The sequence below is a fragment of the Acanthisitta chloris genome, unplaced genomic scaffold (genome assembly GCF_000695815.1).
Source record: "Acanthisitta chloris isolate BGI_N310 unplaced genomic scaffold, ASM69581v1 scaffold27567, whole genome shotgun sequence".
NCBI lineage: Eukaryota > Metazoa > Chordata > Aves > Passeriformes > Acanthisittidae > Acanthisitta > Acanthisitta chloris.
The window spans coordinates 23,504-38,296 of NW_008684683.1; the positions used below are offsets into that span (position 1 = coordinate 23,504).

At 42.2% G+C, this 14,793-nt stretch overlaps 1 protein-coding gene across 1 annotated transcript in view; it reads right to left on the reverse strand.

Annotated features, from left to right (window-relative positions):
* Positions 1 to 680, reverse strand: part of EMP2 (epithelial membrane protein 2) — a 4,434-nt gene extending 3,754 nt beyond the window's left edge. The window contains exon 1 of the mRNA XM_009079436.1: positions 570 to 680. Coding sequence (XP_009077684.1) covers positions 570 to 647 — 78 coding nt within the window. The 5' untranslated portion in view covers positions 648 to 680. The remainder of the gene's footprint in view (positions 1 to 569) is intronic.
* Positions 681 to 14,793: the final 14,113 nt, after the last annotated feature.

Here is a 14,793-nt window from a genome sequence, read left to right on the forward strand (position 1 = left end):
ACCAAACAGCACAGTGGGCTGTTTTGGAAAGAGAAAAATCCAATTACAAGCAGAGCTAAATATTAGAAGGTAAATTCTTTCTGGTCACAAAAATAAAATGAAAATTTGAAAAGAATCCAACATAAATTATTCTAAAACTTTATGCTGAAAATACTTCAACTGAATGGACACAGACACATTTATGCTGTTTCTCGTGATTTAACTGGGCACCTTGGACAAACAGTTCTGAGGCAAAGCACACCTTGACTGAAATTATCCCTACACACTAATCAGAGGCTGTTTGGCTTCATGGACATCACACCACAGCAGATTCCAGGCCAGTCTCTCAGAGTGGAGAGGTTCAGCTGCTCACCAGGGGCTTATAACACAAATGTGTGGCATGTCCATGTATACTCTTACCCATATATACCAGCAACATGTGTATCCAAGGCATTTTTGTTACCAAAAGGTCTAAGGAGACCAGTGTACCTAAAAAACTTAGATGCTTTCACTAAGCAAGTTAGACAAACTCAGTTTTCATGAAGCAAAGACAACTCTGTGTGTTGGAGAGAAAAGGAAATGCCACTTACATTGTCAATAGTTGAGATGAACAGCAGTGCTGCTGAGGTTATGTGAAACACAATGATGAAAGCAAGAAGAATCAACATCTTTGCTCTGTGCAGGCTTTAGTCTGAGAGAAACCTGTGAAACATAAGAGCAGATAAGAACAATCTTTAAAAGCTGTCAATGGATCAACCTGCAGTTATTCTGCTGCACTGTGCTGTGAGCAGACCAGGACAGCATGGGGAGGTGCTGTCAGAGTCAGGAGCATCAGATGCAGTTTGAGCCCACAGCACACAGTCTATCTCCACAGACACTTCATCAGCCTCACTAGTGTGAAAATGAATCACAGCTTGAAATGAAGCCAAGCAGTGCATTTTGCAACCTTCCAGCAGGATGGCTGCATGAATAAACACACAGAGGAGTTTCTTTCTGTGTGTTTCTCCAGCAAGGATGGAAATCTCCATCCTGTTGGCTTTCAGAGAAGAGCTCTTCAAATTACAGCCTCACGTGCATGTGATGCTAGAATTTCCACTGGCTACAGTAAGGTCTTGTTTCAACCATCCTTTCAAATGAAGAAGAACAGATTTCAAACTGATGCTTGTAGAAGAAAATTAAGTGCCCCAAGAACTACCTCCTAGATTTGGTAACAGCTGTGTTGTACCTTAGGTTTCATGTCCTTGGTTCACAGAGTGACAAGTTTGACTCACGACAACCATTTTCCTCAGCATATTGCTCTGATTGGGAGGGCTGAATAAACCCATTAGTCATGTAATAATCCACTAAGTTATTTTGTGTTCAGGCACTTAATACTCTCTCTAGGCTGCCTATTATCTTCATACCTTATCTAACCCACTTATTGCAATCTCACAGCTCACATGAAAAAAAAAAAAAAAAACCCAACACATCTTCTTATGTACAAAGGAACCAGAAACTGTATTTAACTGGAATCCTCAAGAAATCTGTGGGCACGGAACAAATAGCTTAGGGAAAACTCCTAACACAGAGAAAAGTGCCATTGCTTGGTGTATCTATTTCTTCTTGTGTAGAAATGCTTGCCAGTCAGTAATTGCTGTAAGGAATCTGCAGGCTTTGCATTTAAGGTGCATCATTCTGTACATCATCTGCATCTTATCACTCAGCACTACATTAGTGCATGTTCCTCCCCTTCCTTTGCTTGAGACACATTCTCTGATGTCAACTGATCCCAATCCCATAACACAGCAAATATCCAGAAGAAAGGGCAATTATGATGTTTTTTTAAGACTTCCATGATTTTTTTTCATATCTAACCCCTTCTGTCCTACTTCCATTTACCAGAATCATGAACCATGTGGATAATTTAACCAAATAAAAGGACTCCTTTGACAGCATTTTTATGGCAGCTCTATTGCCATTCTCATCAGGTCAAAATATAACTACTCTGCAAAACTTTAACAAAAAGATAATTGACAGTGTAATAACACATTGAATAGAGACTAGAAGTCCCAGACTAACCCATTAAATCCACACTGCAGCACAGCATCATAACAAGCTCAAAGGCAACCAGTATCACAGTGCTTTTGAGAAAAAAAATGATGGGATAACCTCATATCCATGTCTAATTGGAAAGGCTGAACGGGAAAGCCAAGTTAAATCCTAAAATAGAAAAAGCAGATACTCAAGTTTGTATTCCTTCCCATTTCCTCTCTGTCAAACTTTACTTTCTTGGCCACAACAAAAACGAGAAAGAGGCAATTTCCTCCAACAAACCCATTCTGCTGTGTGATTCAAGGGCCTCTGAGTCTAGTTCTGCTTCTGGAAATGTCATTCACAGCTCTCTATCAAGCCTTGCTTGAATGAAAGGAAGGAAGAAGGAAAAGGAGATATTCTGTGGTTTTGTAAAATGCCACATCAAAATATTTTCATTGTGAAATGTACCAGTCTTTGCACAGCAGCCTCTGGTCTCCTGGCTGGGTTTTTTCTGAGTTTCATTTCTTGCACAGATGGTTTCTAGGCAGACAATAACGTAACAGTCATCTGCCATACAAGGAGAGAGAATCAAATTGTACTCACTATTATTTTAAGAACAACAATACAAGTTCATCTTATTACATGAAGTAGCACAAAGTGAGAGAGGCTGAAAAATGTAACCTAATTAAAACCAATCTTGCAAAATCAAGACTTGCCAGCACAGAAAAATCCACTCAATCTTCAAGCAAGTGAATGTTTGTGTTTTACTGCTCTCAGCCATAAACAGAAGTGTTTCAAACAGGATGGATAAACATGCATGGCTGATGAGAAGAACTTTACCCAAAATTTTACCCAAATACAGCTGTTCCATTGAACGAAAGATTTTGTTTTGCTGTTACAAAAAAACCCAAATGGAGTGATCTGCAAGAGCAAATAAGCTGGCACTGCTCTTTAACCTGTCTGAACCACCTCTGCTCACAGAACCACCAGATTAAAATCCTACTATCTCTTACATTTTATTTAATTTCTGCAAAATATTGCTTCAAATGGGTTGTTTATAAGAACAGAAAACAACTTTCATATCACATAAATTTGGGAATCTTGTATTTTGTACTACTGCACTGAATGAGAATCTGCAAATAGATGTATTAAGAAGATGCATAGAAACGATCAGGCTCTCAAGTAAAACTCTGGTGTTGATGTGTGATGTGCTAAGGGTTCTGTAGTCATTTTTTCCATTGCTGTTTTGCAGCTTTGGAAGCATTGCCCTGTCACCAGTGCTGCTTTGAAAAGCTTTTTTGCTCTTGCAGAAGTCTTGCTCTTAAATGAATCACTGCTCAACTCTTCTGGTTTAGTCTGTTCATTACAGGAAAGTTCAAAAAAAAGTTTCCTGGGCAGTGATTTTTATTTTCTCCCACTTGCAGTGATGTGCACTGTGCTCTAAAGTCGAGGTGCTCATGATTGTTAAGTCCTCTGCCTCCAGGCATGGATGAAGACTGGGATGATGCAAGAGATATTGTTCATCATTGCCCAAAGTGGTTTGGATTCTTTTAATAGCTTTGACACACATGCACACAGACATATGAGAGAATCCTTTTGGACACACTACACTGATCTTTTAGAGAAATGATGGAGCCACTCTTCTCGGAAGTACATGATGAAAAGACTAGAGGCAACAGTCACAAGTTGCAACAAGGAATATTCCAATTGTGAGGGGAAAAAAAAAGTATTAATTATATTCAATGAGCGTGATTAAGTACTGGAACAGGGCCCAAGAGGCTATGGGATCTCCATTCTTGGACATCTTCCTGAGTTGACTGAGGCAGGGCCCAGAATGTCCTGAACTAACCCCCTGCCTGGAGTAGGAGTCTACACTAGAGACCTCCAGAGGTTCCTTCCAGCTCTGCTCTCCTGTCTCTCTGGAGCTGTTTCAGGAATCTCCCTGAATTAATGTCCAGCAAAGCTCCCACAAAAGAGAACATCCAATCTGACTTAGCTCATCCCATGTGACATTAAAAACAGACTCAGGGGTTATAGTAAGAAGGACATTGGGTGTCAACGTGAATTCCTTCAAACTGCAGCATTTCATACCACTTCCCAAAGTGCAGTGTAGGTACAGGTACTGCTGAGCTAGAAGTGCAAACTGCCACTGAATCCAGACAGAGTAAGTTAAGTCACTTCCACTGAACACATCCAGGTTTGCTGTGGCAATAAGGTTTCCCACAAAGGCTGTGAAGTTGCAGGATACTTACTCAAAACCCACTGAAAACAGAAGCAAGTTCTATCAACAACAAAGATTTTTTTTCACTTAGTGCAGAACAGTTTCTGGGAAGCACTTCAGTGCTACCTGATTTTGCACAGGGAGGACAAACAGAGCAGTGACACTTCACTCTAACCTTTGCAGTAACACAGACCATTGGAAGCTGCACTTTGCACCTTCCCTGTGGGAGCCTGATGTGCTTGACAAGAAGTGGCTAAGAAGGGCCTCTGCTCTAATCTTCTGGACATGCAGAGACAAGTACCTTTCTACAAGATAAAACAGTACAACAATCACAGAATTGCACAGTAAAGAAGGTATCCAGGCCAGGGTTTCCAACATTTCTGTACTGCTGTTACAAAACTGGATTGCTTCCCTATGTCAATTACATAGACACACACACCTGCAAAAAAAAAGCCTCAGTTTATCTTTGGGATAAAGTTTATCTTTAATGTCCATCGGTACAAAGAAATGTGACTATTTGGGGTTTTTTTTTCCTGTTGTTTAGCACAGCAAGCAAGCAAAAATGAAAACACTGGCTTTGACAGTTCTTACCACAAGTTTTATCACTCCTTTCCAGCCCAGATGTCATCTCCACAACCCAACCCATGCTTTCACTTCTTCCCATGCAGCTCAGTTCTGCTGCCAGGCTATTTCCCATGTTTGTGCATACTTGATTTTTGCAACCAGAGAAACACATACATAGTACAGTGTGTTTATCCTGGGCTCATTTGCATTGGAACAGCTAGAGCTTACCCTACAACACTGCCTGCTGTCCTCACTTTCTAGGATCAAGTCACATTTTTCTATCTTTTCCATCTGAGTCCATGGAAGAGAAAAATCTCAACACAGGCAATCCTGGTTCATACTCTTAGAAACACAGTGAAATTGCTGCAGAACAGCTCCTGCTCTGAGCAGCCCAAGGCTGGGGGTGTGCAGACTGCTCATCACCCATGTTTAGTGTGCTGGAAAGACACACCCAAAAGAAAGGGTAGAGGATCCTGCTAAACAAGTTCCCATACCTGCAGCTCTCTGGCTGAGCTGTTTCATTGCAACGAGCCCAGCAGGTCTGTGGACCATCAATAAGCATTTGGTGCAGCTGAACTTTCTTGAGGTCACTGGTGTGAGAGTGAATCAAAGCAAACCTCCTTAATTATCAATTCTCCTGCCCCTCAGTGCTATAATTAAGTCTGAATATGTGAATTTAGAAGAAAAAGTTTGTATACTTGTGGCATGAGAAGTCTGTCGTCTTGTGATGCATCATAAGACGTTTGGATTTACATGACAGTCATTCCATTTTTCTCAAGACTTCTTGTGCCATATCTCATGGTGTCTCATGACAGAAAGCTCAGAACTTGGCTCACACTTTGCCTGTACAATTGTCTCTAAACTTGCATAAAATTCCCTGGTTTATAAGGAACAGAGTGATACTGTTAACTTATTTTTCTTTCTTTTAGCAAATATAAAGGGTTCTGTTTTTCTCGTGTGATTCTCAGAATGGGAACCAAAACTGAAGCAAGTTCAGATGGCAATTTCTCCCAACCCAGTAAAAGCTTTGAGGATTTCAACAATCCTCTAATGCCTAAATATCAAACAACATAAAGGACAAGAAAATCAGGAAATTTAATACCAAGGGAATAATTACACCAGTTGAAACAACTTACTCCAGTTTCTTTATTCCTTCTGCCTAAGTTAATTTAACAGTGGGAAACCAACATTAGAAGATATAATTTAAAGTTATATTCCTTAAAACAAGGCAGACAATATCCAAACTCATACTGTCTTTCTACACTTTGTCCTTCCAGTGTTCTCCAAGCTGACTGCTGCTCTCACCCTACTCACAGTCTGTGGTGTCTGTCTGTTAATCCATCACTGGAGTAATTTCCATTGGATCACCACACTGGCATTTTTTGTTGCTGCAGAGTTACCCTGGCCCTGAGCCAGAGCTGCAGTGCTGCCCTGACACAGGTGCCCAGCTCAGCCACTCTGCTGTGACACATTTGGATCCTTTCCACCTCTGCCACAGAAAAATCCTCCTACAGTGCAAGGAGAAATCTGGAAAGGATAAGCACATCCTTGTACTTTTTTTCCCCCCTGTGTCATCAATGCATATTGGAAAAGAAAACACAACTAAAGCAATCTAGTTCTATTTTAGATGATGACTTGGGAGTTCACCTTAAGGAACCAGCCTTTAAACATTTCATAGTACAGGAGTGCTAATCTTGAAGCTAAGACTGCAAGTCGATTTATCAGCAGCACACAAAGGCTTTGCTGCCAGGAAACCCTGAAAAACATACTGATAGTTCTCTGGTTCATGACGTGAGCTGCTACAGTTAGAGCTCACAGGTGTACAAACCACATAGAAAATGAGGCTTTGCTTTTATTAAAGCCTTATTTATAAATGCAATTCAGAATTAAAACTGTAAGTCTACCAACAGATGTGGAAGTGTCTGTATTTGTGCTCGCACAGTCTTTGTGTTCAGGGAAGGGAACAGATTGGAGAACTGGACCTTAGCCAACCTATTCTTCATGTTCAAGTGTATATTCAAATTCTGACCTGTTTTCATGCTCAGGTGTTCCAGAGCTAACAGTAAACAGAGAAGCAGTATGTCCTCCTTCAACCAGTGGTCTCTCCAGTCAGCCAGGAGACCTCCAAGAAGCACTGACTAGACCTCTACAAATCTGAATGGGGACCCAGGACAGAAGTGCAAAGTAAGTCTAACAGTCTACACAGCAGACAGGCACCCACCCAATTCCTGGTATGAACTAAGCATGAAGTACAATGTATGTTCTTCAATAAATAAAATTTCAGGCCCTTCCTCGATGCTGATCTTGGAATCCAAAGGATCCTGTCAGCCCCTAGAAGCCACAGACACCAACAGCTATTTTGTTTACAAGAAATTGCTTAATGGAGAACATACTCAAGCCCACAGCTCTTTTTTGGGACCTACTTTATGTAGAAGGAAGAGAGCTTGTCACTTATACTTACAGCTGCTTTTCAAAGTTCTTCCTCACAAAGCAAGGAAATCAGAAGGAAATGAATCAATGTTCCCTGCACTCAACGACTGGCTGAAGGCAAAAAATAAATCAATACAGCAAAATTAATCCACACTGTTTTCTAGAGCTCTATTTGAATTACAACATTTATGCTTTTTTTAACACAATGGCAGAAGATGAAAGTAGAGTCATCTTGCCAGGTCTAGATCTGCTGGTGCCCTTGCAGCAGGCTGTGTAAGACCCAGCAACCTTCAGCACAATTACAGCAACTTGTATTTTGATAGTGAAATATAGGGGCTTGAAAACTAACTGGCAGGATACTTAATGACCTAGTTTTTCTCCAGCTTCTTTCTGAAAATCCTGCCCTGCAACCAAAGCCCTGAGGTCTGTTTTCTGGATGTACCACAACTCCTATAAATCTGCACCTATAGCTCAACAAAACCTTTTGTTTTTCAGCAGTTGGAGGTCTGTCCATCCCATCAGTACTGTGTGGGACTGCATGCACAACAGAAAACTTACAGTGAGTAAGTTCATGTTCTTGGCCTACCCATCACCTGTGTGTGAGGGGATGCTGAAACACCCTTTTCAGCTCTTTCTGAATCAACCTGCATGGACACTAACTCCAGACTCCTCCTAAGAAGCCCTACCTAATTACCAAAAGTGGAACAGACAGTGCTTACAGTTAGGTCTGGCAGATCTTCCCTGGACTTCCTCCCTTCTCACCCTGTCCTCCTCATTAGATCTATGCTATTAAGCCAGAACTCCAAAGTCTTGGAAATTATAACCCTGCTGTTCCATATGTCTCCAAACAAAACAAGAAAACTGCAGCAAAAATGCAAAGCACCAGCTTTGAGTGCACAGACCCAGAGAAGCTGATGTTTCTAATTTCTTAGGAATGCTTTTAATAAAGTTTTGACCCAGGGATGCCAGAATTGCTGCCACTTCTGTACCTCTGTCAGTGTGCAAACAAGTTTGGACTGGGTTTAGACTTGCCCTACCACTCCTTTGACTCTGGCTCTGCTGTGTGCACTGCAGAGCAAAGTCACTCTGCCATGAAGCCTTTGTGGGCAGACTGAGCAGAAAAAAACCAGCAGGACCTATGGAAAACAGGAGCACTGTGGCCTTTTATGGGGTGGGGAAGTGTCAAGGGCAAAATGAGCCTTGTGACGTCTTACCTGAAAATCCTACAAAATAGCCTGAAGCTTAAAAAATTCAAGATAGATGTATTCAAGTACTCCAGAAAAACCTGCCAGAGACATGGAACTGCCACTCTGTGCTGAGCAGACAATTTAGCAGGTACAGAAGTTAGTTGCTTACACTGCTAGACCCTTGACTACAGGCACATTTGAATGACAGTCTTTAAGTCTTCATCTTTTCAAAACTGCTTTTTAGAGGTTATGTGTGTTCAGCAGAAAGACAATGTTTCTCCTCCTTTAGCAGCACAAACCAGCATCTTCCTCAAAAGTATATCTTTCACATATTCTTTTTCCCCTAAAGCACCTTTTTCTGTAACTGTACTTTTATACTAGATAATCATAATCTCAGACATAAACTGGTTTATGTCTGTATCTAAATCTCAACACAACACACACAGTGGTGTAAGGTAGACTGTCATATTACTAAACAACACCTGAAGGGCTTGCAATTAATCTCTAACTCCCATCACAGTCATTGCCTGTGCCATCCACCATCTGCTCCACAGTGGAAGTTTATGCTGAGTCACATGTCTTTGGAAAATGCTCACAAAAAAAAAAAAATGCTCTTTAATCAAAGATACTCCATGGACCAAGAGATCAGTTCTCAAAGGACACATGTTGTTTGAGAAACCCCAGCAGTAATTTAAAGGAAGGAACTGCTTGCATACTGCAGTTTCTGGTTTCTTACAAAACATAAATGTATTTTCTCAGCTTTCACAAAGGTACCTGCAAAACATGTTATGAGATGTTTGTAACTTGAAGCATGTATGTGTAGAGCTTAACTGTATTCTTGGAGAATGAAGAAAAGCACACATCATTTTGGGTGCTCAGTGCATCCTCTCTGCTCAGCCAGTTTGCCTGTTGTGCACCACATACCATTTCAGTATAAACAAAGTTGTGGTATACATTAAAACCTTCCTAACAATCAAGCTGCTCTAAAAGTACTAAAAGCTTGTTTTCCTAAGCTTAACAAGACAAGAACTTCTCGTTCTGACTTGTTAATTTTCAAAGATGAAGACAGACTGAGGATATACTTGCTTTCAGGCCAAGGCAAACGCATGGAAGGAAAAAGAACTGTTTGACTTATAGATGAAAATAAATGGCTATAAATCAGGTGTGAGCACATTTAGGATGTAAATTATAACTCTTAGAGCTGTCATGTTCTGGTACAGCCTTACAATCCCCACAGCATAGGAAATACAAGACCCAACTCCACAAAAAAGGATTTATGTGATCCAGTGGTTGTGCTGCAGACCTGGTGTCCTGAGAGGACCCTCCAGTTCTGCTCTCCTGTGGATGTTATCCCAACAGTTGCCTTGAGGTCTCTGGGTGTTTTGCAAGAGGCTTTTGCATCATGCCCTTGGCACTCTCTCCTGTCCTCCAAAGACTTCAGGCAATGCTGGGAGCAGTGCTGACTGCTGATGTGGACAGTAACACAATGGTGATGTGACAACACACAATCAGCTCCAGGGGAGGATTCACTCCTCAGGTGGGTGGCAAAGCTTTGAAGGGTGGTGAGTAAGGCCTGTCCCCCTTGTCTGAGGATGACCTAAGGGCTGTCATTGCCTCCCAGCACTCAAGGGCAGTGATCAGGAGCCACAGAGCTGTTGGCATCCTGCTGGCACAGCCCTGGCTCAGGGAAGCAGCCATCCCATGAGCTGGGACAAAGACATGGGGGTGTATGGATGAGCTATTCCAGCTATGAGAAGCCTCCTGGGAAGCTGCTTCTGAAGCAAATAGCTGAGCTGAGGTGTGGCCTAGCCTCACCCCTGCTCAATCACCATGTGACCACATTTCAGTGTCAAGGTTGGCCCTGTTCAATACCTTGGCAGGGCAGAGAGTGACAGACCAAGTATAATACCAGACCTTTATATCAGGTTGACAGATTAAATGTGTCCTCAGCCTGATCCAAAGAAGAGGAAAAAAAAGCACACCTGCAGCACTGACTTCATATCAACATAGTTCTGAGAGCAAATCTCAGACCCTGGGCACTACTGACCACAGACTGCAGCTTATCCAGAGATTATTCCAGATACAACAGAGCAGCTCGAGTGATTTATGCTGTTCCACCTAATTAACCCACAAACAAAGGCAGAAAAGGTCTGTCTTTCCAGATTGAAAGCAATGCATTTAATTCAGTAGAAATGAAAGCTGATATTGCTTTAACTTCGGCAGATGTTCTGTGGAAATTGCTAGCAATTAAATGTGTTGCATTTACTGTTGTAAAATTTTCAAACTGCTTGTTTTGATTTGGTTTTGACTAGCTCTGTATTGAGAAATTTGGATTGAGTTATTTCAGAGTTTACACATCATCTATCAGGAGTGTGAAAAGACATCTCTACTGATGACACAGCAGCTGGCTATAAAATAAAAAGGGCAAACCCTTCCACAACTACCACTACTTTGCTTCACAGCAATACTGTGTCCTCTGATGGGATTTAATACTCAGCCTTCCTCCAGAATGCCACTTTGACATTCCAGTTTGTAATTGGTACAATTCAAGTAAAACTTCAGGGTTGCCATGGGAACTTTACAAGTGCAGGTAGAAGGATTTCTAGCACTTGTTTGAGCACTCTGACTGCTCCATGGGACCAGCCCAGTCAACTCAGCCTACCCCTGTGTCAGCTTTGCTCCACCTCGACCAGGCTGACTGCCCAGGGAGTGCCTGGGTCACTGCAGAGCCACAGTGCCAGGTAAGGTCTATCCAGCACTCTGGCACATGACCCATGGGCAGGCTCAGCCAGCTGCACATTGAGACTCCTCTTACAGTCTCCAGACTTCAATTTGTTTCTGCATTTGAACTCAGCAGTTGGTTTGTTGCTCCTGTGGATTGGGCACTGCCAGCCTTAGAGAGCAGGTGATTCTGCAGCCTGGCTGCAGAGACCCTCAGCAGAGATATCTAGGGACCTTAGAAGGTCAGGAGGAAGGCCAGAATTTAGCTGTATTTCAGGACACCTAACACCTGCACTGAACAGCAAAGGGAGCGTTCCCACTGCTCACCTTGGCTGTTTGTGGCCTGTACAATTCCAAACCCAGTGCAGTGTTCAAGCATCAGTGAAGCAGACCATAAATACATATCCTATAGCCATCTCTAAGGGGTATTTGAGTCAGTCCACTTTCTGCCCCACCCACAGTCTCCTGTGAAGATCTCTACACAGCCAGAGGGTTGTATTTTAAGGTCACACCCAAATTATGAGGCTTCACCTGGCATGCACATACCACCATTAAACCTGCCCATGAAACTTCGTAGGCAAAATAAAAAGGTGTAATTACATTTTCCCCCATTCAGTGAAGAAATAATAATTCCTTTGATGGATGAATTCAGGCCATCAGGCTTTCTCTTGAATCCCACCCAGCAAGATCTATTTTCTAAGAATCAAGATGCTTATCTTCCTAATGAAGTCATGAAGATCACCTGACATTCTGAGATAATTTTATGAAATGTAACTTCTCTCTAAAATGGTAAAGCTTTCAACAAAAATAGCAAAGACAAACTCCACTGCAAAGATCACTGGTTTGCTTTGAGCATCCAAGAAACAAACAAACCCTAAAAACCACTGAACAGCTCCATGAATGGAATTCCTGAGTGCTGTGCTTATGTTTCCCCTGTGTTCCCTCTGAGACCAATGTGATTTCAATAAAAGCTGTACATTCCTTTCTACTTTCAAATTTGGCTGTGCTGAAGGATCGCATGGATTTTACATAAAGTGTTTGTTTCCCTTCAATTTCTTTCTTATTAGTTCCTGTGTAACAGAGTGCCTCATGCTGCTGGGTCTTCTTCCAGCAGGAACATGGAGTAGGACCTGGAAAGCACATCTGCCAGCTAGCAATATAAAAGATCTTGTCCCCAGAGACCTACTTATCTCTTTAATTAAGCACATTCTTGTACTGATTTATGTGGTGGTGTCATGTCTTACATGATGCTCAAGGCACAAATAGAACATGAATTGCCAGTGGAAAACCAAAATATAGTCAAGCCACTGAGGTGAAAAGGGAAGAGTCTCCTCGTGCTGCCATCCATCTCCTTTTCTAAATGGACAGGGAAACAGCATCATGAAAGGAGACAGACTATGACTAATATGCTTAGCAAAAGTGGAGGAAGGTCTTGCTTCTCTAAATATCCACATGGGACACATCAGTACAACACTCTTCTCATCACTGTAGGAATGTCAAACCCAATATGGGAAACAACCTTGAGAAACAAGACAACAAAACAAAAGCCACGACAATGGAAGCAAGAGGAAGACACAAGGCAACTGTGAAGCAAGAGATGCTAATAAATTAAGAGGGGGTGAGTGCATTAACTCAAAGTGAGTATAAGCTGAAGGTAGAGATGTTAATTTCTTCTAAGCAGTGTTGGCCAGCAACAGTAACTACCACCATCTAAGAACTGAGACAGAATCCTTGTCCAAGAGAATTATGTTGCAGCAGCCTTCAGCCTTGACCTGCTCAGTCTGTTGAACAACTTCCTTTACTACCAAGGTTTTAAATCTGTGTAAGCAAATGGAATACACTGTTTTTCCTCATTGGCAGATCCACAGCATAATCACCACTCTTGGTGTGCTTACGACAGAAGTCTTTCCAGACCACAAATAAAGAATACAACACCAGTAGTGTCTTGTCTACTGATTGTATGTTGTTTTGACTTTAAATTCTATCAACAGACCATTTTCCTTCCCAAGTAAGCATACTAACGAGAAACTGATCACCTCCTAGGAGTTTCCATGGTATTGCTGCGTTTCACCTGGAGCTAATGGTGATGGGTATTGGCAGAGTAATTCCTGACCTGACAACATTCACACCAGCCACACAGCTGACAGGATACCATCTGTTCACATCTCTATTCAGCATGGAGAGTGAATCTTCCCTCAGGTATCTCAACAGTCTATTTCTTACCTCAACTCTACAAGTTCACAAAGGGATTCAGGGGACAGCAAGAGTTCTTTCTTTCAATGTCTTTGACACAAAGGTCAAGCTCTTACACCTTATGTTGAATAAACTCACATGGGCTCTGGTGACCATGTTTTCTATATACCTTTGTTTCCACTCCCACTTTGATTTCACCAGCTGTGGTAAGTACCTATCCCTCAGCTGCATCCCTTGGGATGGCATTCAATTGGTCACACACTCTGACAAAAACGTAGCAGGACTCTCCAGCAAACTGCAGTTCACGGTTTTCTCCTCACTCAAACTTGTGCCCAACATTCCTCTACCATTTCTGTGGGATCCTGCCTGCTCATGTCTGGCAGCTCAGCACTGGCAATCCAGCCTCACACCTCTTTTCCTGAAATACCTTACCCTGTCTGGACAGCAAAGTCTTCAAAATCAGCGTCAGAGAGCAGGAGGAGTCATTACAGACTATTTTTATTTGACAGAAAAAACATCTGCTCAGGCAGGTAAGAAGGCTTATTTTACATAGTTAACACACCAGCACTGTACGTACAGAGCCTGAAAGTAAGTGAAGAGAAAGTACTACTTTTACTCTCTGATGGAGATTAGCCAACCATAGTTGTTTACTTCCAAAGTTCCTAAAGAAAACTCCCAAGAAAATCCAGTGTGCATTTTAAAGCTACTCAGTCGGTTTCTTCACAGCCCTGTATTAAGTCAGAAGATATTTCTAAGATGCTCAACTGCAATAATTAGTTTTAATTTACATACTATTCCCAGGTGCTGGGAAAAAAAAAAAAAAAAAAACAAAAAAACCCATTCCTGCACCATGTGAACAAACTGCATCTGCCAAGAAATTAACGGAGAGGCTGAACCACAAGTTTCTTGGTGGCAGCACTCTGTGAGCAGAAGCAAACCCCTGTCTGCTGAGGAACAGAGAGCAGTGCATTATTCTTCCTAGAAATGTCCAAACAAGGAGCTGACCTCTCAAATTCAATACTCAATATTGCAGGCAACCCATGTCACTGAGAGCTGCCCATCTAGCACACAACCAGTCTAAATGGGACATAACATATAGATTAAAACCACCAGTGAGTAAAACCGCAGTTTGACTCCAGTGGAAAAAAGTTTAACACCGGCAAAAACTCCATAAACCGAAATCTGCACTGAATTACATCTAAGCGTGTTTTCCTTCCACTGGGGGGAGAGAGGGGGGAGCAGCTGCACGTTACTGCAGCACAAATCCGCCGAGAGGAACGAACCGAAAGGAACTCTCCGCGGAGAGAACGAACTCTCTGCCCGCTTGGCCCAGCCTGGAGTCCCTGGCGAGGAGCCCCTCGAGCCGCCCCACCGCGCTCCCCGACGGGAACCCAAAGAAAATGTATTTCATAGTAAACCAACCCGTGGTTTTTATTTTTTTTCCCCCTCTTCCCTGCGCTGTTTTCCTCCCCCCGCCCGGCCGAG